Source organism: Hydra vulgaris, chromosome 09, assembly GCF_038396675.1.
Source record: "Hydra vulgaris chromosome 09, alternate assembly HydraT2T_AEP".
Taxonomy (NCBI): domain Eukaryota; kingdom Metazoa; phylum Cnidaria; class Hydrozoa; order Anthoathecata; family Hydridae; genus Hydra; species Hydra vulgaris.
The window spans coordinates 15012450-15037235 of NC_088928.1; the positions used below are offsets into that span (position 1 = coordinate 15012450).

Genomic DNA, 24786 nt, shown 5'->3' on the forward strand with positions numbered 1-24786 from the left:
TTTTAGGATTTTCATAAATTTATGAATTTGTTCACACTTACTGTTTGAAAAGGCTCTTGTTTTTAGTTAATGTTGATATTTATGCTTTTTACAGAGTTTTTGTTGCTCTTGGCCCATTTACCCCCAAATGGGGGAAACGAGCCCTGGGATTCCAATATAGTTTCTAGATTTTCATAAATTTGTATTAGTTGACTCTGACAATTAAAAAAGCTCTTTTTCCTTAACTAAAGTTAATTTTTATTACTTTTACGGTGATTTTATAGCTCTTGACCCATATGCCCCAAAAGGGAAAAACAACCCCTGCTCCAACTATATCACAAAAGAAATTTGTATACTTGAATACATTGATTACTTTAATTAAAAAAAAAAAAAAGAATGAGTATACTTAATTAATTCTGCTCAACTGTAAGTTTTTTCGTCGATGTCAATTGAAAAGTAAATAAAATTTTTAATTTCGGTGCCAAAAATCCTTAAGAAAAACTTCTCAAATTTCAACCCGAAACAGGCATTATTGGGCAGTACATAAATCGTCATAACTCGGGAACCAATTATCCAAATTTAAAAAATGAACTCATTTTGAAATCGTCTATATTTTTCACATATTTTTATAATAATTATAGCTAAAGATAATAAAGATATTAAAATCATGTGAAGTGCCTACTACAAGTTAGAGCTAAACAGTTAAAAAATATCAAACTTATCGTTATATTATTATTAGTCGAAAACATATGCAACTTTTAAACCACAAAATTAAAAAATTTTTTTTTGTATAACTTTTGAGGTTTGTTGCGAATTAACACTTTTGAGAATCGCACCGACATTTTCGTCACATCCGTTTTTTACAAAAGTAACAATAAACAAGACATTATATCATTTAAAACTAAGAATATAATACTAATAAAAACTATATTGGAAATTTAATGACTAGAAAACAGTACTTTTTAAAAAAAATTTTATTTAATGGTAATGCAAAAAAGAGTTTTCCAAAACAAATAAGCTAGTTTTAAAAACTAAATTTCCGTCTTGAAAATTGACAGATGATAAAAGCAAAAGAAAAAATTTTTTTTCCCCTTAAGTTAACTTTTTATATATATATTTTTTTATGATCAGCGCATACTATTCAAAATTATGCACATTATAAGGGTAATATAATGCAAATTCTTACGGCGTGCTCATGCCAGTTTTTGCAACGCCTCGTAGTCAGTTTGCTTAATTCAGCCTCCCGGAAAAAAAATCCTGCACTTAAAATGGCAAATTTCAATAAACAATTTTTTTATTAACTAACGTTAACTTGTTTTAGTTAAGAAATATTTAGAATTGAAATCTTTTTTCAGAAAAGTAAAATTATTTCTTCATTTTGTATTAGAGCGACGCATAGTGCCCTGGGGTTAAAGGTAATTTAGAACTCTTTTTTAATGAGTAACTCGCTTAAAAGTAAGCGAATAATCTTACCGAGATCAGCCTAAAATATTAAATAGTTTAAATTTTGTTTAAAAATTTCAAAAGTGCACATACTGAAAAAAATTTGAAGACTGGGCGATTTGACCCAAAAGTGATTGGCTACGTTAAAAAATCAACAAAAAACCGTGTTTTAAACACTGTAATTTTATATTTTGAACAAAGGCAGAATAATATTTATTTTGATCGAGTATTAGGACTAATTAGATTTTACATATGAAAAGGCAATAAGTATCTCAACATTAGGATATATATTACGTACAAGGTAAGACCAAGAAAAATGGCAATACTGTAATTCATTTAAACTAGAGAGTAATAGTAACTCATATACCACAATAAAGTATTCATGCAATTAAAAAAAATGATACAATACGCGATAAGTTTAAACATTTTAAATACAAACTTTTACATATTCAAATACAATAATTACATACAATTATCATTTAAAGAAATTTGAAAATCGAGAGAACGAAATACAATAACACGAATTTTCCTATTACTAACTGAAAAACTTTGTAACAGTTTAAGAAACCATTATATATTTCTACTTCAAAAAGAAGAACATATTTTTAATACAATAATTTACATTTTGAGTGAGTAAAATATTAAATCTTCAAAAAAAAAGAAAAAAAAGAAAAAGAAAAAAAGATATGAAAACAAAACCAATGTGAAGCGCAAACTATGTTAACCGAACACAGGGGACTAGAAAAAAACAAAAACATTGTTCTCCATTGGAAAACATTCGAAGATAATGCAACAATTAGGAATGAAGAGAAAGTTTTTCACAAACAAAAACTGTTTGCATAAATAATGACATCACCGACATCGCCTCAAGTACATCACCGAATAATTATAACAAAAAAAAAAAAAAAAAATAATAATAAAAAAAAAATATTTATATACGAAATAAAAAATAAAAAAGATTTCACCAGAAAAAGTTATAAACATATAACTAATAACATATACTTGTAAAAATAGGTTTCCCTATTGAGAATTCGAATTTGAACAGTTATAAAAAATTGCAAATAAATAAATTTTCAAGTTTGACAGCATTTAACTGGCTTTCGTTGATCGATTTCTACAGTTGGTGCTACTTGGATTGTTTGAACGTTATCGCTCGGTTGATTTCCGGTTCGATTTGAAGCATTATGTATCTGCTTTTGGGATACAATATGGTAAATTTCTAAAAAAAAAAGAAGTTTAAAAACGATTTCAAAAAGACGTTAAAAATCGTTAACTTAAATCAGCATACGCGCTATAAATTGCGGAAAAATTCATAAAAATCAAAATAACAGATTTTAATTTCACAAAATGACAAGTAAATGTCGTTACAATTCGTTTAGTTCCTTAATGAAAAGTAAATTCTTTTCATTAAAACATAATTTTTAAACAAAAAATTTTAACATCTTTTTTCATCGTCAAAAAAATTAAACATCTTTAAACAGTGTCAATAATTGCTGCAATGCTATCGGAGAGTATTTTGAGTATTGGTGGATCCTCCTGGTACAGGCTACAGAACCTCCTTCTATTTGGATGGAGAAAGATCAATTTGCAAAATGGATTAAGTTAGTGTTCATTTAAAAAAATGCAAATCGTTAAAGCCGAGTGGTTTTAGCAGCTGATAATGATTTAACTCGTATTTCTATGGTAGCGCTTTAATTATGCTAAGAGAACGATATCGATCTAAAAATTTTACTAGGGAAAGGAAATATTTTTTAAGGAAAGTTTTTTCTAAAACCGGTTTATCGTATAAACCGCGGTTTTCAATGTTTTAAAAACCGGTTTTCCGGTTTTCTAGCGTATTTTTTTAATTATATATATATATATATCAGGAGAACAACAGCAGCAAAAACATAAATATCTATAGCAACAATGTCATATACGTACATTGAATACAATTGAGCAGCAAACAAATAAGTCATTTTAATGGTTAATTTTACGTTTCTTAAGACAATAAGCATATAAAAGACATAAAGCATTTCATCATTTAAAGTGTTTCATCATTTAACCTTGACCTTAGTTTAGTGACAAATAGACCACTTGCAGAAAATGACCTTTGAGCCTCCACACTTTTAACTTGGATTGACTTCAAAGACGTGCGCAACAAATTTAAGTTGCTTGTTCTTTTTTTTGTTAGCTTAAATACTGCCATTTCTTTGAGCATTAGTTTGGAAGTTGATTTTTTTTTTTGTTTCTTTTGGAACTGTTTCTCTGATGGAGAACTTGAGCCCTTCTGACAAAGAAGTAAATCGTTGTACTTGTTCCTGACTAGTTTCATTATCTGACAAATTTTCCTCATCTATACTCACTTCTCTTTTGCTCAAACAAACAATTAAACAAACTCGATGTAGTAGTAGCAATTGGATTTCTCTTTGGCATGGAATTTTCGAAAATGTCATGAGCTGCTCCATTAATGACATCAGGATTATTCAGAGTTTACTAATATAGCATTCCTCCTCTCAGTGACTCTTTTAGTAAATGAGTCAACTAGCTCTTGACTAAAGGTGTTTTCCTGGCTTTTTAGCTGCTTGATAATGAACTTCAGAATGTCATCAGATAAGTGCAAGTTCGAATCTCTTCTGCAAAGTGCTTCAGCACCAACCTAGATTGGTACTAAATCATTTACTAGATTTTGTAAGGTGGTAAATTCAGACTCAGAAATCATAATATCGCTTGATAACTTAATCAGTGACATTTGAATACATTTCTTAAGGGTAACAAATCTTGAAATCATATTTAGTAAGCTGTTCCAACGTGTCTTAGAGTCTAAGATTAGCTGCAGCCTCTTCCCAAACTCAGACTGAACATGCTTTTGCAGAATCATGTTATTTTTACCTAGAGACTTTCGAAATAATCTGACACATTTTCTGACCTTGTTGATGAGTTCAACAAGGTCATTTAATTCTCCTTCCTCATTGCTGTCATAGTCATCTTGGTTCTCTTCTAGAATAGTGACTTGCTCAGGTGTGCCATTATCTTCTTTCCTAGATTGCCTATATATGCCCAGCTTATAAGACAAAGGCGTGTGAGGTTGGTCAGCAGAAGTGTAGGAGGCAGTAGCCAGATGCGGCGACATCTGCTTGCAATAATCTATTTAAATGAGACACCATCACTAGCTTTACTCAACAAAAAGCCAGGAAGGCATTTCAATTCAGAGTTAACTTCTAGCTTTTCCCTATATAAGCATATCCTACAATACCATAGGACAAAAGACAGGTTGTACTAGATTACATATTACCAGCAGCAGTTTGATCACAATGTCCCTTATTCTGACCTAATCTTATGTTTATACAGTAATATATATTTTATAGAAAAAAATACATTAAGTGAGGAGTACTTTAGCAACCAAGTATAGATAGTTAAGCAATATCCCAGGAAAACGATCTTTCGCCAGTTCACACCATAGGTTCAGAAGCCAAAGTGATTATGTCCACTTTTTAGAATGTTTCCAATTTTGGTAATTTTTAATAGAAAAATAATATGTTATGATTTTTAAAGGACTTGCATTTTTATATTTCAAAGAGTACTTATTCTGATTATTTTCATAATTTTTAATTCCAATACTTTTAAAGTCATAGGTTTTCTTCATTTGTATTTTATAGACTTAATCACATTGACTTCTGAATGGCTCAACTATATGTATTCTGGCGAATAAAAAAAAAAGGTTTAGACCATTAATATGATGTATGAGCTTAAAAAGAAAGATCAGTCAATTAGAATAAGCGGATGTGTAATAGATATACAGCTTAACATTTAAATTGTTTTTTTTTTATTGGCTATTACTTTGTAATTAAACATTTTTACAACTAGAACAACAACGTTAAAACAAATAGTTAAATCTTTTGTGATAAAAATGAAAATTTTATTAATTGATGTTGTTGAATAGCACTGTTGATAAAGGTTAATAGTTTCATTCTAGTTGAAGAATATTAATGGAAATACTTTTTTTTTAATTAAGTGTATGTAACATCCAATTATATTACAATATATTACATTACAGCAGTGATTCCAAAAGTGGGTGATACCGTCTGAAAAAGGAGGAAAGTTAAGGGGAGGGAGGGGGAATCTGGAGCTTTGCAAGGGAACAATACAAGAGGCAGTAGAAGCGTGTAGAGGCAGTAGAAGAACAATACAAGAGGCAGTAGAAGTGCTATGGAAACAAATAAAGGAGAAAAGGTTTAAAAAATTATTCTTAACATTTCATCTGTGTTGAATGAATTTTAAGATAGAAGCATATCTTTTAGATTATTATTTGTTAATGAATTAAATACATATTGCTTTGATATGTCAAATGTTTTTTTTTGTCTATTGACATTAAATGTTTTTTAAATTGCCACAAAATAACTGGGGCATTGTGTCTCTTAATATATAATAAAAATATAGTACTTGAAAAAAAGTTCAGATTGGTTAAATGTCATTTATACTGCTGTCGACAAAGAAGTATCACCATCACTACCACTGCCCCTATTTACTTACAGTTCAATGGAAAGGCCAAAAAGTACAATTTGAAAATGTCAGCAAAAAAACCAAGCACAGAAGTCTGGAACTAACATAGTAAAGAAAATCAGAAAAGTTAATTTTATCTGCTATTCATCTTTTAAAACAAGAAGATAGGCAAAAAGATGCACAACTTCTAGATCAAATGCTAAAAGTTAGGACTGGATTGTAAGTTAACTAAACAGGAATACTAAACACTGAGAAATAAAGCCATTCATTTCTCAGTGTTTTGTATTTCTGCTATTCAAAAATCCATTTACCTCTGCATAACTAAAGAAAGTGTATGGTTGTTAAGCAATGTAGCCATCCATAGCAATTTAATAAAAAATAAGCAATTTAATAAAAAATAATCATTTTAATCTAGTGAGACCTCGTATTAGTTCTCATGCCAAATTTAGTAAATATAGCACTTGTAAAAATATTTTGAATTATCAAAAAAGGTTGTTGCTTTGCAAAATTAGGTATCCATAAAACTAGGTATCCATAGCAACTAAAATAAAAATATCACTCTCATTGCCAGCGCAAATCTCATATCAATGCACACAGTAAATAGTGAATATATTACACATAATAAATCTGCTACTAGCAAAAATAGGTTGTTGCTATTAAAAATTAGATATCCATAGCAACCAAATATAAAACTATCACTTTGATAAGAAGCACAGATCTCAAATTAGTACTCATGCTAAATGTATTAAATTATAACCCAATATTTAATTAGTTATAAATTTTGTCTATTCAAGTGAATTCTGGCCTTCTGTGTGCAGGTAGAAATATATATTAATATACCTTTCTGTTTGTCCTTTTAAAGAAAGAGCACTGAGTAATTTTTTTTCTTTGAAAAGGGGTCAGTTAAATAAGTTTGGGAACCACTACATTCCAGTAACATTATTCAGAAATGTCACTTCAATCTAGCCCCGGAAACAGACAATAAAACATTTTTATAGGCCCGGAAACAGACAATAAAATTTTTTTTTGTAGTTTAATTATTCTTTATAGTAACATTTTATATTACAGTAACATTATTTAGGCATCGTACTGTTTTTTCCTTCTCCTTTAAAAAACAAAACAAAACAAAATGTCTTACCAAAATCATGTAAACAACAAGAAAAGTATACTCATTTACCTTCTAAAATATTTCGAAACGCAACTTCTACATTTGTAGAATCCAAAGCAGAAGTTTCAATAAATGAGAGTTCATTTTTCTCTAAAATAAATAATGTCAAAAACCATTTTGTATCTGTGTTAAATTATTAAAACAAAGTATATATATAGTATATACTATATATATACATTATAATATATAGTAAGCATTTTAAGAGTTTGCGGCAAAATAAAGCTATATGAAACTACAGAGAATAAAACAGCAATACTTGAAGAAAGAAAAAGAATACTATACGAAATCTAAATAAAATAAACTAAAAAAACCCTGAAAATTGAGAAGAAAAAAAATTTGTCAAAAAATAAAAAAAATTATATACACACACACAAATTATTTGTGACTTTTGTCAGTCAGTATATTAAGGAAATACTTTATTATTTGCACTAGAAATGCAGACAATTTTAAAACTTGTTTTTTAAATGCTAAACTTTTTTGTTTTATTAATGCATATGAAAGGGAGAAAAATAATTGATATTAATTTGTAAAAATAATTTATTTTTTAACAAGTTTTTTATTTGAAATAATAAAAATCATTAATACTGTTCAAATATAAAATATTTGGTTGTTTTCACAACCCCCATCAAAATAGCCTGCACTTTCCTTGGAATATCCAAATTGTGCATTTAAACCCGCTAATTTATTTCTGGATGAACTATTGTTATTGATGATGCCGCAAAAGCTTGCAGACTAGCGCATCGTTAATTTACTGAACTTATTCAACAAAATTTATAACTTTTTCCATAGTTTTTAAGTACATTTTTTGAAACATCATTACGTTCATTATCTCTAGTATTTTAAATTAACATTGGATATTGGGCAATATAAAGGAAACAATTTCAGACAGACATTAAATGTGGTAAATAGATTTATAAAAGAAATCATCCTACTTTTTATTTATTTCTTCCATTATTACAAAATTGATCAATTTATTGCAACGTTATAAAAGGAGAGCTTGCAGGAAAAAAAAAATCAGATTAGAATTAGATGTGAGAGAGAAGAAATGAGTACTAAACCTATTACAAAATCATTAAAAACTGTTTATTCATGGAAAGGTGATTTTCTTGATTAAGAAATTATAAAATTTAACGATGTAAACACTGTCATAAAAATATGATATAAACTTTACAAAAAGTTTATATCATATTTTTATGACAGTTTTTATGAAAGCAAAACTTTGATATTGGGGTCTGCTAAAAATTCCTTAAACGCTTTTTCAAATAAAAGTATTGTTGTAACTTATCACCAGATTTAATATTTTTAATATAAAAAACATCAAATATAATAAAATATAATAAACATAATATAATAAATGTCAAATAGAAAAAATATCAAATTTACCAAAAACAATTTTTGAGTAAAAAGACGTAAACATGAATTAAGGTAAAGAAAAAAAATGAAAAAAGTTTTTCTGTTCTATCGTATATAGCAAATTAAACTCTGATAAACGACTGATAAAAATCGTGAATAAATGCATATCAAAACTTTTAATTGTTGTAAAATTATTATGTTATAACATTTCCCCCCTAAACTTGCATCAAATTGGTAGCTAAAAATAACAACCACCACAAAAAAGAATACAAAAGTTTTACAAAAATTAAAAAAAAAAATTATGCTTTTTTAATTTTTCTTTTTTTAATTATTAAACTTTTTAGTTTATTTAATTAAAATTTGATATTTTGTTACAAGCTTGTTTCCTTGTTTTAGTATTGGTTTTTTTTTCCTCAATAGATAAGTTTAGCTTTTTGCAGCTAAACCATGCAAAAAGGTTTAGCATCAAAAAAGCCATTTGAAACCCTGTAAAAGTTAAAAAAATGCAAACTGATGTAGTTAGTATATCTAAATAATTTATTTTAAACATGAACCGACAAAAAATACGACCGCATGCGCTTCTTGAAAGAGTTTGCTCGAAACATTTCATAAAAAAAAGAAGAAGAATGAAATATTATTATAACATGTGAAGAAATTTTAGTTGCCTTCTGAGACTTCTTTGTGACCACATACATATGAGACTGAAATAACACTGGTTTTTTTATAGCAACAACAAGCCTTGATAAACAGCAACAGCTTTAGCTCTAATGTGGTTTACAAGAACAATTTACAGCTCTAATATTTTTAATAACAAGTAATATTTTTAGATATATCGATTAGAAAATTTAAAAATTATTGTAAAAAATTAAAAATTATTGTGCAAACTACATAAAATAAAAAAAGACAGAGTTTGAGTTTTAGATTGACTTACTTGCTTCCAAAATGCAATTGTTTATTTATTTTGCATGACAGCAATTGATTTTTTTTGCAGTGTTTGAGATTATATTTAAACTATACGAATGGCCACTGGTCAGCTATATATTAGTAATTTTATAATACAACAATTATTTTGCTTTTAGTAAAGCAGAATTATAGTATTATAAATGTGAATATAATTATTATAACTATAATACAAAGCTGTAGTAAAATTAGTAAATAAAAGTAATTTTTCATTTCTTCTCAAACGCAGATATGTAGTAAAGAGAGATTTTTCCCCCTAAAATCCTTGGTGTGAAATACAATGTTATATCATTATAGGATTAATGACAATATGGTCAAGTTCACAACGTTAAAACTAAGATGAAAAAGATGTTTCAAAAACAAACCAATAATTGCACAACAAACTACAATGCATTTTTATTAAGGCATGGTTATTGCAAAAAAAAAACAAAAAAACAAAACAACAACAATTAAACAAAAATGTTTTCAATTTGATTGGACTGATTGGTTTCTATAAAAAATCAGTTTCTTATAAAAATAGTCAATGCTATGTCCTCCTATTTAAGTTATTATTTAAAATTCAGTTAATAATATAAATATTTTTAAAAGTACAATTGAAAAAGTAAAATACTATTTGTTATAATTACCTTTTTTTATTTTCCACTAACTCATATATATATATATATATATATATATATATATATATATATATATATATATATATATATATATATAAAATATAAAATTATTATGAACTAAATGTTGCATAATATCTCTTATATTATGTATTAAATTATATAAGTATAGTTGTAAATAAATAAATGGATAGCTTGTGAGAAAACCCAAAGAAAATGCTTATCTAAGAAACTTTTTATATCACGATAATCAACACTTGTTATGCATATTTCTTGTAACATTACGTAAGGTTATGAGCATATGCTTGTAACAAGTATAGAATCAAATTTTGTATTTAATAAGCAGTTTACAAAATTTATTTTAATGAATAAAAGCTAGTTGAATGAATAGTTCTTTATAAATGAAACATTAAAAAATAAAATTATAAATCATCAGTGACTAATAATTAGTAACTGCTTAAGCTACCACATCATGTTACATATTTTCAAACAAAGACACAGACAAAACAACAACATGCGATTAATAAAAAAAACAACAACAACAAAAAAAAAAAAAAAAACAACAAGTTTTTCAAAAGTTGTGTTAGATCTCAATTAGAGATATACGAATAGTGATATTGCTGAATACCGAATATTCAGCATGACTCTCTGCTGAATAGTGAATATTGGGTAACACTTACAAAATTTTATGGGTGATAGTTTCCAACCTGCATTAGTAAAGTGAATACCATAATCACGCTACAGGTAATTATGCGTATTTGTTTTATTTGTGTGTTTGAGCATGTTATTTATTGACTATTTGTTACATCAAATTTTGTTCCTTATAGGTTGTATTCCTTACAACCTGTTACATAAGATATATGCATAATAAGTGTAATTCTATAGTGAAAGCTTTAGTACACTAAGTGGCAATTGCATTGTTTGCAGTTAATATTAATTGTTATTGTGTTAATAATATAAATTGTCACTAGAGTTTATAAATAAACGACTTGAATTTACTAAATTCATTTATTTACAAATTCAATAATTTATTTTAAATTACAGACCTCAAATATTGTTATTAAAAACCATATAAATACATTAAAAAATAATTATTATTTAAATACTATTTAAAGTCAATTTAATGAACAAAAAAACTACAATAAGTAACAAAAGTTGTTTTATTTGAAATTTTTGTATGCAAAAAGCTTTGTCAATGGCATTTTTTAATAAAAAATGACTTTTTCCTTTTTTTTTTTTGTAATTCACCTCCTCAAGTCCAAGAAGGCCACCACAGATGAGGAGGCTACTTGTGAAATTTGAGGCAAGGATTTTTTTTGCTTGAAAACTGTAATATTTTGAAATTTTTACAAATATTTTGAAACTTTTATAAAACTTTGCTTCTTTTGAGTATGAGGTTGACATTTTTTTGAAGTTTTCTTTTTACTTAGGGACCAATCAATTTTTTTAAGGCCAGGTTACCCACTATATAATAGAATTTTGTAAAGATTTTTTCACACACTATATTAGAGTACATCAATAAGAACATAATTAGGGGGTGTTCCAAAAATTTACAGAAAAAAGTTTCTTGAGCACAACATTGCATGTAATATTGAGTTAAGAGTGCAATTTTAACTTTAAAAAAAATATGTTTTTTAAATTAGAGTAATTAAAAAAAAAACAGGTTGGGATAAGGGAGAGATTGCACAACTTGTAAATTAGACCTCAGGATTAGATTCATTGTCCCAAAAAACAAAAATACCCAAAATTTTACAAAATTTGTAAATCAGTGCCTTTATTAAAAAACTAAAGCAGCTCACCTGCAAAAGCTTTAGCTTCTTCTGTTGGAACAGCTCTTAGATGGCGCAGATCTGATTTATTTCCAACCAACATAATAACTATATTTGCATCAGCATGATCTCTAAGTTCTTTTAGCCACCTCTCAACATTTTCATAAGTTATATGTTTTGCAATATCATAAACTAACAGAGCACCAACAGCACCACGATAGTAACTAAAATAAAACCATGAGCTTTATTTCAACAAAAAAAGCAATAGGTTTTATATAAAAACATTGACATACTATGTTGATGTGTGAAGAAACAAATTTTAGAAGTTTAAAAATTTATCAGAAAATATTAGATTGCTTTTTATCAATACGATTTATCAATTTATAAATATTATTTAACTTTTAACAATATAAGAATCACTCCCAAAATTCATGTAAATATAACTCCATACTTATGTATAAAATATAAGTAAGCAATATTGATAAAATTCCCTACTATAATTATAGTTATAAAACACAATGTACGGCTTTACATGTAAATGCACAAACATAGCATTTAGATAGGTTAAGCTTATATTTAAAAATTAATATGTTTACTTACGCACTGGTTATCGCTCTGTACCTTTCTTGACCAGCTAAAGTTAAAAAATATTTATATCAAGCAGGTTAATTACAACACGAGCAACAAATTTTTAAAATTGATCACTTCCTTTAGATTAGGAGCCACTACTATTACAACCTTGTGACTACACATTTATTATACATTAAACATTTCATATACCTAATTAGTAATTTTGCTCACCATTGCTACAAAATTCAGAGAAATTAGCAATCACTTTATATAACATCATAGAAACTTCAAGATCGCTAAATGACTTTGGCCTATCACAATTTGCGATCGCTTATCTCACCTCAGTACGGAAATATTTATACTGTTAGTTTGATGTTACATTGTGTAGGTATAGAAAATCAGTAAATTGTTGAAGGGGGTCTTCCATAAATAAATAAATATGCAGGTATGGGAGCAGGGGTCAAATATTGGACACCAGTGATTTTCAACTTTTTAAAGAGAAATTACTCGCTTCAAGCGGGAATACCTTTACTAGAATGAGAAAAATTTGAAAATTGCAAGTCTTTGATTTTATCTCATTTTAATATAATTTTTTTTACATATTCTTTATGAAACATGAATAATTAAATTAATTAATGAATCCTTAAAACAAATGTTGGTGTAAAACATTTTCCCTCGTATTTTCCTATATAATGAAACGTAAAAAATTTATTTTTTTAATTTTTTAGACATGTTTGGGTTCTGCAAAAATGGGTAGTTTTATATTTAAGCCATATAATTAGATGAACTTATGTAAATAAATCATTTATAAAAAATCAAGATTTTAAATGTTGCAACTTATTTGGGTTTAGATGGTCAACAAAAAAATTTCAAATATAAACATTTTTTGAGTTAGAAAAATATATACATTTCATATATATATATATATATATATATATATATATATATATATATATATATATATATATATATATATATATATATATATATATATATATTCAAATATATACATTTTTTGAGTTAAAAAAAAATCACCTTTTTAGCTTGAAAACTATAATTGAATACAGAAAAATATAAATAAAATGCTGGAATGTGTTAGTTTTGTTTACTTATTTTTATTGACACATTTCTTTGTAGTTATACAAAAAATGGTATCTTTAAAGCAGTTTATTTATGTTGATTTTTCAACTTATTTTTTCAAATAAAATAGAAGTTAACTTAAAACTTTTTTATTTTTGAATTAACTCTTATTTTCTTATAAACTATCTATTCCAGCTTAAAACAACTTAACAACAAAAATTGCTGGTACTTATCAAATACGTATTTATATTTTATATCTGTATTGTATTTCTTAAAATTTCTTAAATATTTGTATTTGATTGAAACGCATTTAAAATTCCATAAACAAGGTTAACCAGTGCTTTTTTGCAAAATACAAAGAGGTTCATCGTTTTTTTCATTTTTAACACTAAAATAAATAAAAATTTGTTTTAATAGGATATTTGTTAAGATTTGTTTTCAATCTTCTATTTAGTTTATCCTTTTATCTGTCTTGTCTTAAAATTTTTTTTTTTAAAGCCTAAAATACTAATTTTTTAACCTAAAGTACAAATATTTGTATTTGGAAAATCCTGTTTGCATATATTCGTACTTGAATTTGTCTTAGGAAATCTAGAACTAATGTATTTATTTTTGATCAGGTGCATACAAGAGAGAGGGGTGTCCGAAATCAGTGGTTATACTAGGTACATACTTTATGGATGCACCCTAGTTATAACTTCTTAATTGTTCTAAACTTTTACTGCTTACTTTAAAAAAGAAATATTAAAGTTCTTAAGAAAAAGTTTTACTACTACTATATAATATTATTAAGAAATGTTATTAAATAAAAAGAAAAATTTACAATATTCTTTTTGTTTTGTTTTTTCCTATTAAAAACATCAACTTCTAAATAAGTAATAGAAATTTGAAGTTAATTTTTTTAAACCTTTTATCAACAAAGATCACACAGAGTATATTTTAAATACCTGTAAAATATTCCTTTTTATCTACAAACCCCCTTTTTATTTACAATAATAGAATATACCAGTATCCCAAATTTGAGCTTTTATAACTTTTCCTCCAACTTGAATGCTTCTTGTAGCAAATTCAACACCAATAGTAGATTTGGATTCAAGATTGAACTCATTGCGAGTGAAACGGGAAAGCAGATTTGATTTTCCTACGCCAGAATCACCAATTAATACAACTAAAGCAAAAATATAATTATTTTTACTTTTAGATTTGGAAATTATATTTCAAAAACTAACAAAAATTTTTCTTGATTAGATAACTTTTTGGTTCTGTTAACTTACAATTAACTTACATATATCAGATTCAAAATATGAAAAAAAAAGAAAAAAAAAAAAAAGAAAAACTTTTACAGCAGCAAAAATAATAAACTTTACTAAAACAATCCAGGTAATATAAATGCAAGATAAAAATATCAAACACATCACAACGTCATGTCACACTGAAAAACTTATAAAACTGCACACTCTTTAAATTCTTTTTCCTATTTTTATAACAGTATTATAACAGTATTTAGTTTACAATAAACATCTTCGGTTAAAGATACAAATAGATACTGTACCTAATAATATTTAAAGTTGAGGGTAAAATATCAGTCATGGATAGGAAAGGTGTGCTATTGCACTCTATACCTGACCACGCATATGATTTTTTTAGAAAGCTTGACTGGCTTTTCAATACTTTAAAAACGCGCTCAAAAACACGTCAAAAAAATGAAAATTATAAACAAGTTTAAACAATAAAAAAAGGAAGAAATCTTACCAAAAGAGAAACTAAAAAAATAATATTTAAAAACTATGGCTCTAAAAAAAAGTCAATTAATATAAAACTGAAAAATAAGAACTCTAGCAGAAAATTATTTAATTATGCTTATAATTACGATTAGGTTGAATATTAAATTAAAACATTGATCTTTTCTAATGTTTTTATAATATTAGGCAAACAATTTAAATAGTAAAGTAATCATAAAGTATACAAATTTTTTACAAACTAAATAATTTTTTTTTTAAATATTCATTATTAATTTATATTTAATGTTTTTTTATTTAAAACAACCCTTAAATTTTGTTACCTAATTTAAAAGCGTTTGTTGTTGTAAATGTTTTGTAAACTTTTAAATTAAGTGTTTCTATACTACTAAGGTAGCGTAAAAACAATTAATTAGTTCACAAAACTTCACAAAGTTCACAAAACAAAACAAAAAACTTTGTTATGTTTTCCACTATATTAACTTTATAAATAAAAAAACTAAAAAAAATTGTTTGAAACACAATCGTCATTGCCATTGCATATAAAATTAATAAAAAAATTGTTTTAAAACATTTACATTCATCTTTAAAAAAAAAAGTACTTTTGAAATAAATAAAAAATCTAAAAATATTTTAAAAAATCTAAAAAGCTGTCGTCAAGTTGCCGCAAAAGCAATTTACATGCATGGTCAAGAATAGTGTGCGATCGCAAGCCTTTCCTGTTTTTATTTAGTAATATGCTATTCTTCTGTCTTTTTTTGTTTGTAAGAAATTTTTATCTTTTTTATTATCAAGGCAAAAAAGAATTAAAAAATTTGATTTTTTTTGGGATTTATCTAAAGATTTTGTTTTTTTATTATTTTATTTAGTATACCATTTATTTTTTTAATTCTTTTATTTAGTATACCATTTAATCAATATTGCCTTACAAGTCTTTAAATTCTTTATCATACAATATAAGTATTTATTTTTTACTTTCTCTATACTAAGTCATATATATATATATATATATATGTATATAAAAAAAAAAAAAAAAAAATTTTCTTATAAAATATTGCATGAATATAAGTTAACAGTAATGTGTAAAATATTTTTAATTTTCCTAACTTTTTTTAAATGAAAAAATATTTTTGAGATAAAAACTATTTTGCCCATGAATAGAAATTTCTACAATGTCATGATTATGTAAGAATTAATAATAATTTAAATGATGCTAAATATATCTAATTCCGGCAATTGGACAACTGTAAAATTTATGTGAGTTATCCTTCAAACAACAAAATTTTAAATATGCAAAATATTTTCGAACTTTTACAAGTTTCAATCACTTAATTTGTCAAAGCTGTGTATGACAAAAATTTTAAATTTATTTACTTCTTCACAGGTAAGTGGACTGCAACAGTTAAATAGGCTACCAATATTAATTTTTTAATTGTTTTAAGATATAAACAAGGTTATTGTGTAAAATTCCAAAACATATAAAAGGTCACTGCATAAAAAATCAAGCATGTTACTTACAGGTGCGGTGAGAATGAAACTTAAAACTTTCTTACAAAGCAAGCACCATACACTTACTACTACTATCATGTCTACCAACTCCTACTACCTACCCCTACCACTACTTATTATTAAAAAATTAAATTCTTTAAAAAAAGGGATGGAGGAAAAAAATTAAAAATAAAGCAGGGTTATTTATTCAAAAATTAACAAAAACTGTTGCTTTTAACTATGTCTTATTTTCTCATGTAGAGTTTATTTAAAACTATATCTTATTTTCTCATGTAGAGCTTATTTTACTAGAAATAGTATATTGATAATAAACTTTCTCTATGTATTATTGCCGAAATTAATAGTTTTAATAGTGTCGCTTTGAGCATGTTTGACACAAACCCTTGGTAGCCATTGCAACGAGGTATTGGCGAGAAAGAGTTGCAGCTTTGCTTTATAAGAAAACGTGAACGAACGTGTAATTTATATCATACATATGTAAACTTTATATTATGTAATGTTAAAACATACTTAAACATCTATCAAGTTTTACAGTTTGAGTTTCACTTCAAAACTGCATTGCGTCAACCTCTCCTTAATTTTTGATCTGTTTTTTTATTTATTCGAAATTTATTTCTGATAAAAACAACTTTTAAATAGTTTTAAAATTTCCATGTCCAACTGAGCTTCTGAACAAAAAAGCCGTGGTGCTAACCACCTGCACCCTTTTTTTAGATTTTTTTTTAGATTTTGTAAAATACAAAACACTTGTGAAGTTTTATAAAGGTTATATACAAACATATTTAACGATATTATACACTTTAACAAACAAAAAGACTTTTGAAACAGCTAAAAATTCTAAAAAAATTAAAAATGGGGGGATATTTGTTGCCTATGTGTCATGATTGAGATAACTTTTAGTTAAAGTTTAAAGATTTTAGTTTTATATTTCAAGTTTTTTTTACAACTAAGTTGAATTCGTGCAAGGAAAATGAGTATACAACATGTTTTTATATAGAATATGAAATCTATAGAATAAAATTTTTTTGTTTTGCATTTTAAATAACAAAAATCAAAAAACAAGAAGTTGATGATTTGGACTTGCCACGCAGCGACCTTAACTTTTTTAAAAACGGTAAAGGGGTTCAAAAAGTATGTTTTAAATAAGAACATAGTTAAAAATTTAAATTTTATATTTAAATAAAACCATTTTATAAAATTCATTATTTTAAAAAATAATTGAAAGTTAAAACTATTTAATATTAACATAAGGAAATTTAGAGTTTTACAGCTATTTTACCACGCCCCCGTTATACATTCTAAACCGAGTGCGCAACAATGACAGAATTAAAAATAGTGTTATATTTTAAATAGTACTGGAAGAGTCAACTCGGATGCCTTTAACTTATAATGCACGAGGAACTATAGATGTGCACACTGTAAATACTTAACTTCTTACTTAACTTTCATACATCTCTAAAATATCTTCAAATATCTCTTTTATCATTATCATAAATATTATAATTTTGAATATACTTTATTTATTAATTGTATGTACATTTTGTAATTTTTCAATCTGTTTTTAAAATTACTTAAGTTTAAGTTTATAAAGTTTTGTCTAATGAAAAATGTTCTGCTTTGAAGGTGATGTGTTGAAATTTTTTCTCAACAAGCAGTTAATTTTATAGAAGCTGGAGATGATAATCTTATTTTAAATATAAATATGTTGTTTTTTATTGCTTTTGTTTTGTTGGATATTCAATTATGTTTTATATGAATCTAATTATTTAGTACAGTGTTATTGTTTGGTGGTGATATTTAGGTTAGATCTTATAAAGTTAAATTTTAAAGAATCTTTCAAATATACTTCTTAAAAAATTTACGTTTGCTTTTTTTTTAAATTCCTAAATCAACAAATTTTTTTGTACAGAATGTTTAAAAATGAATAAATATATTTGATTGTTATTTTAATTTTAGTGCCATAGCTTATCACATAATGTAAGTTTTAAATTCTAATTTATCTTTATCTTTAGTTTTGAAGTTTGTATTTATCTTAATGTAATGAAGTTATACATTTACTTATAGGTTGTTTAAATAAAATGTGTTTGATTTTTTAAGTTGTTGTGAAGTTGCAGTTTGTATTTTTCTGTCATGTCTAAGTGGAGGGGTACAATCGCCAAATTCTAAGAAAAGTGTCCTATATCTAGAATAGGCAAATAGATTTCCCCTCGAATTATTAAAGGGAAGGAATTACCTTTACCATAAATGAAGTTTGAGAAGTTAGAGTGGGCAGTGGAAAATACTTATCTACATCTACAAATAGAAGAGGTATTTGAATGTATTTAGTTAAATAAATATATTTTATTTGATCTATTTTTAAAATTTTGTTTTTAAATAATAAATTTGTTAAAAAATACCAACTTTTGTTTCTTTTAATATTAACTTAATTGAATATTAAGTTATGTTTACAAAAAAATTAGTTAAAAACCAATTTTTTTGTAAACATAACTTAATATTCAATTAAATTATTATTAGTAAACATAACACCATCAAAATTTAAGTCAGCAGAACATGCAAAATATTAAAATGATTTGAGAGCTGCTGTGACAGTGTTTATGATTCTCCATATCCAAATAATATACTGTCATTTAATATTTTGTGAATACTTTAAAATGCAGCTAATAATTTTCATAATAATCACCAGTTATCACAGGTATTCATAAGTCTATTAAGTACTTACAATATAAAAAAACTAAAAAATCAATTTTTCACTGTGTGTTCTTTATTGATGTGTCCTTATCATTTCAAGAAAACATCATAGTTTTAAATTAAAAGGATCATACTTTTACCAGTTAAAAATTATTATTTTACTAAATTCTTTTTTTTTTTTTTTACAACTTTACCTTTATTATCTTGTGGTAGTAGAGTTATATTTAATGTTTAACTGCAAATATTATGTATTAAAAACATTTTAAATTTAGTTGTTATTTTATTTATTTAGTTCAACTTTGGTGCTCTACCAACTATCATATGTTTACTTTGTCTACTGTTAAAATATGGTTTTAACTTTGTAAACTATGATTATTTTAAATTTACTATGTTGATCATTTGCTAACAGTTTGAAAAGAAACTGTTTTTTTGCAATCAAGGTAAGAATAATTTTATTTTCTGGTCAAATTACATTATTTGTTTTCACTGATAGCTATTATGTTTTGTTATTTTTTGTGATAGCTATCTTGTCTCTGCAATAAATGTTTTTATAAAATAAATTTTTTCTTTTACAATTAAAATAACTTTTTTTTTCTTACAGATTTTAATTATTTTTAAACATGCTCCAGAAAAAACATCAGCAACAGGTAAACTAGTTTGCAGTGTTAATCTTTAATAATTTTACTTCTTTTATCATGTCATTATTTTTTTATTTTAGACATATCTTACAATGCTTTTTCAGCATTTTGCAGAACAAACAAAGGGCCCACATTTCACAAGGTGTGGGCTCAAATTTAGGGCAAAAGCACCACTCCCCTTTTTTTTTTCTTTTTTGAAATATAGGGTGGATCTTGTAGAAATTATGAGGAGAGAGAGAGAGAGAGTAATCAATAAAAAAAAAGCTGCATATATAATTAGTATTAGTGTAGCTAGTTAATCTACCAATTGTTAATTGATAATCCAAATTAAAATTTTTTTGTAAACATATACTTTTCTTAATATATTTTGTTTTGTCATTATGTATAAATAAATTGATTTCCAGTACATGTGATATATTTTTTTATTTCTTTAAAACATGCCAAAGTGGTTATAAAGTGCTCAGCATGGGTTCAAATCCTTTCGTTTACACTTAACTTTTTTAAAAATCTTTTTAAATTTTCTAGAATACAAAATAAAACATTTTTAAAGACCTATAGATATTATATGCATAACATATATAAAGATATTATATACAATAATAAACAAAAGAGAGAGAATTTTTTAAAAAGCTTTTTTTAAATTTCTAAAAAAATGATTACACCGTTAAAAATTTGTTTAGCATGTCATGATGGAGACTTATGTTAAAAATGTGCTTAGTAATTTGTTAAGTTTGCGCATTAAAGAGGCAACTTTCTTTCTTATAGAAAAAGATTTTACACACAAACTTGATTTTTCTTTAAAATTAACAGAGCAAGAGTCCTAATAAGCTGCAAATCTAAAAAAAAAAATAAAAACTTATTAAAGAAAAAAATAACCCCTATTTTTTTAAATTTTTTATAGAAATTTGTAGAAGTTATGAAGTATTGAACATTCTTTGTTAACTCAAAACAAAGATTTTTTATATCTATCTCTTTTTTAAAAATTATTGATATAAAGCGAAGTTATTGAAACGGTCGGTGTGGAATAGACTTACCATGACCAGTATTACACAGGCCATGGTAAGTTGTTCCACATGTTTAAGTCATTTCATGTTTTTTAAAACTTTTTATACCGATGGTAAGTAACTAACTCATTTCAAGCAGGTGTTCTAAATATTATTTAGACTGGTATTAATATTCAATCCTTTGATAGATGGCAACATATATTAACATTTAAAGTTTTTTTAAATTATTTATAATAGAATTTTTTTATAGCATTAAAATGTAAACAATGAGTATATTTTTTCTATTTTTATATAGTTATTTTTCTACCTCTTACTAAAAGATATTGAAGTAAGGATTAAAAGATATTGAAGTAAGGATTAAAAGAAGTACAGAAAAGGTCGGTGTGGAATAGATTCCCAAGACCCATATTTTAGGGGTCATTACAGCTAGTTAAATATTATTTTCATACAAAACATTTTTCTATATTGTTAATTAGGGCAAGGGATAAATTAAGTGATTGTGATATCTGGAAAAACCTCTGGACTTCAAATTCTAAGTTCATTAAAAACTGTAAACAATTTATATTGAAGGATCGAATTAACTCAAATTTTTCATATTACATATAAAATTTATGAAAAAACAAACAAACAAAAAAAAAAACTTATGAAAAGAAATAACAGTCAAAACTTTTTTTTTTTAATATTTTATTTAAACACCAGTTAGTATGTTAATAAATTAGATATAAAAGATATTATTATCATCATCACATAATAGAGTTCAATAACAAGAAATATATAATATTATAATTTAAGCAATGCATAAATATTTATTATAACAAAATCAACTATTTAATTTTGTTATAAAAACAGTGCTAACCGTTTAAAAAAACAAATAAAATATAACATTTAAAGGAGATTATTCTCTCTACATAATTACAATTCCTACTATGTAAATTATTTAATACAGATTTTATACGCATATATAAATGCAGCATAAGGGTGTGATGATGTATGACATCATCAGTGTGATGATATCATACTAAAACAGGAAGCTGCAGGAGCTTCAGTACATTCATGGACAATCTTATAGCCTGATGCCACAAAGTAGTGTTGCTACATTGACTAAGAGTTTGACATAGGGCAGCAATTTTTCTTTCATTATTGTTCATATTTTTCTACTTTTTCTGAAAAATTTAAGCTCACATTTTTAGAATATGAGCGCAAAAATGATATCAGGAAATTGCGTCCTTAGATATGAATTGTTTGTGAATTGTCCTACAAATAATTTCACTTTTTGTTTTCAAAAAACAAAGACGGGTGTAAAAATGTATCATAAAATAATAATAATACTTACAATAAACATTTTAGGCCGCTTAACTGAGGGATTCCATATATATATATATATATATATATATATATATATATATATATATATATATATATATATATATATATATATATATATATATATGTGTGTGTGTGTGTGTGCATATTAACCTGGATGATTTTGAAGGTATTTAAAAAATTTTCATATATAAAATATATATATTTTTATAAGTATCTTTATTCATTAATTTTTTTAAAATTGTTTTAAATAAATTTGTGATATCAAAGGTTGAACTTCTTTACAAAAAAGTTTCAATGCTTTTTGCTATCAGGAAAAAGACAACATACTTACATGCATCTAATAGAGAATTGTTAACGTTTATATTTTATTAAAAGCTTTTACTTATAAAAATAATAGCAAAAATAGTTTTAAAACTACTTTTCTGCATTTATATGCAAAATCATGCATTTCCTTGACAAAACAATTTATATAGTACAATAACTTTTAAAATCATGCATGCCTTGGACTTTCAGAAATTAAAAATCTCAATATTATTTATTCTCACTTTTACTAAATTATGTTTTGAAAAAATAAAAAGTACATAAAAATTAGCAACTTTTTTTTAGTTTTAAGGTCAGTTAATTAAAAATAAATGGCAATTTATTGGCATATCATAATTTAATGGCAAATTATGAAAATTATTGGCAAATTATATGAATTTGGCGTACCATCATTATTTTATATATAAATTTTCTCTTTTATAATTTAGGACACTAAATTCCTAATAAAATAATAATTTGGCTTTTTACCTTTGAATAAATAATCATACTCATCATCCTTCACAGTCATTTTGAAATTATGTTGACAAAGTTAAAGTGTAAACAATATAATTGTATCAGTATATTACTAACGTCAATCCACTTTAATTACAAAAGCATATTAAAATAATAAACTTCAAGGTAATTACAGCACAAAATTATATATAGGAAAACGTCTTGAAAATACAACTCCCAGATAAGGTTGGATAAATTATTTTAGAGTAACGGCCGCCATTTTCATTAGGAAAACTCTCTACCGAGACGCCCCAGTAAAGCCTGACGTCAATAAAAACGAACACGGATAGTTTATAGAACCAAATTTGCTACTAAACTAAAATACATAAAGTAAAAAAGGTACAAGCAGAATACCCTGGGAACTTTTACTGGAGAATGAACTTTTTGGAAGATTTAAGAGATAATGTTTTTGAGGGAGCTTTTTTCATCATTTCAAGTTCCTTCCTCATCATTAAGTCTTTAACAAAAATTTATTATAAAAATAATCTTTTCACAAATACTGACAAACAGTAAGAAGAAAACCTTTTTTCGATGCCGTTATACAAAAATTTTTTGTCGCGTTTTGAAAAATTAATAAAAACTTTAACTTTCCAAATTAATTTCTAGCAATTTAAAATTATGGTCTTTTCTTTTAAAATCTAAATAAAGTTTGACTTAAAAAGAGAACTTTCGTGGCATTGGGTACTTGGTGTAGACAACCCTTGATTCCTATTTTTTTTATAAATATTTGATTCAATTTATCTTATATCATAATTTATAATTTATTTTATAATCAACTTAACTATTATAAAAGTATTCTTTAAATTTTGCTTTTGTTCTTGTCACTGCTGCTTACAGGTGTTTTTTAAAAGTTTTTTCTTTTTCTTATATAAGAATAATAAGGGTGGGATTAATTAAAATTGTCATTTTTTATTTGTTAAATTAAAAAGATTAGATTGAGCTAAAATATTCATTTTTTTTATGAAAAGCTTGTGAAGTCTAGAACAAAAAAAAAAATTTATTAGCTAGACAATTTTTCTTTCTTTTCCTTTTTTAATTGGAGCCTTGAGGTTTTGCACAAAGTGAGATCCATACCTTACGGTACTACCTTACGGTAGTTTTATTGCAGTTCTTTTTTTAAGTCAGTTTTTGGTTTTACTTTTCTAAGCATTTTGCGTAATTTGGGCGTATTATGGGTCTAGTTACACTCAAAAAGTCAGAGTATACTACAATTTAGAAAATTGTGTCTTCTAGATACAAAGTTGATATTATTGGCATTGTTAAAGATACCAGCAATTTGAAGTCATGCAAACACGCTAGATCGCATTTTTTTTTTCCTTTTTAAATTATTGCGGCCTCCAGAATTTCTATATATTAGGCTTTATTTACAGAAAAATATTTATTGAGCAACCAACTAATTAATTTTTTAATTAATTTCACTGTTTTGTTGTTTTTGCAGCTAGTGTTGCAGTGGTAAAGCGTTTGCTTTATAAAACCAAAAGTTTTAAGTTCAATTTTCACCCCGTCTCCTTATTTTTAATTTGTTTCACGGCGCAGCTATTTTGTTTTTCAGGGTTTGTGTTTTGGAGCTTAGGGTTTGATAGAGAATTGTAGCAACAACAACAAAAACAAAAAATAATAATTAAGCTTTATCTAAAGAAATACTTATAGT

At 25.6% G+C, this 24786-nt stretch overlaps 1 protein-coding gene across 1 annotated transcript; it reads right to left on the bottom strand.

Moving 5' to 3' along the window:
- Positions 1 to 1748: 1748 nt before the first annotated feature.
- On the bottom strand, positions 1749 to 23428 carry LOC100212746 (ras-related protein Rab-11B). Its single transcript, XM_065804812.1, has 6 exons — positions 23112 to 23428; positions 14425 to 14586; positions 12369 to 12402; positions 11799 to 11992; positions 7082 to 7162; positions 1749 to 2641 (listed from the first exon to the last, which is right to left on the bottom strand). The coding sequence occupies exons 1-6, from the start codon at positions 23149 to 23151 to the stop codon at positions 2496 to 2498; spliced, it is 657 nt and encodes a 218-aa protein (XP_065660884.1). The 5' UTR covers positions 23152 to 23428; the 3' UTR covers positions 1749 to 2495.
- Positions 23429 to 24786: the final 1358 nt, after the last annotated feature.

Coding starts and splice junctions, on each gene's coding strand:
- LOC100212746 (XM_065804812.1), bottom strand. CDS start 23,151: ATGACTGTGAAGGATGATGAGTATGATTATTTATTCAAAG. Junction 14,587..23,111: donor GTATGATTATTTATTCAAAG/GTAAAAAGCCAA, acceptor TTTTTGCTTTAG/TTGTATTAATTGGTGATTCT. Junction 12,403..14,424: donor AGCTCAAATTTGGGATACTG/GTATATTCTATT, acceptor TTTTAACTTTAG/CTGGTCAAGAAAGGTACAGA.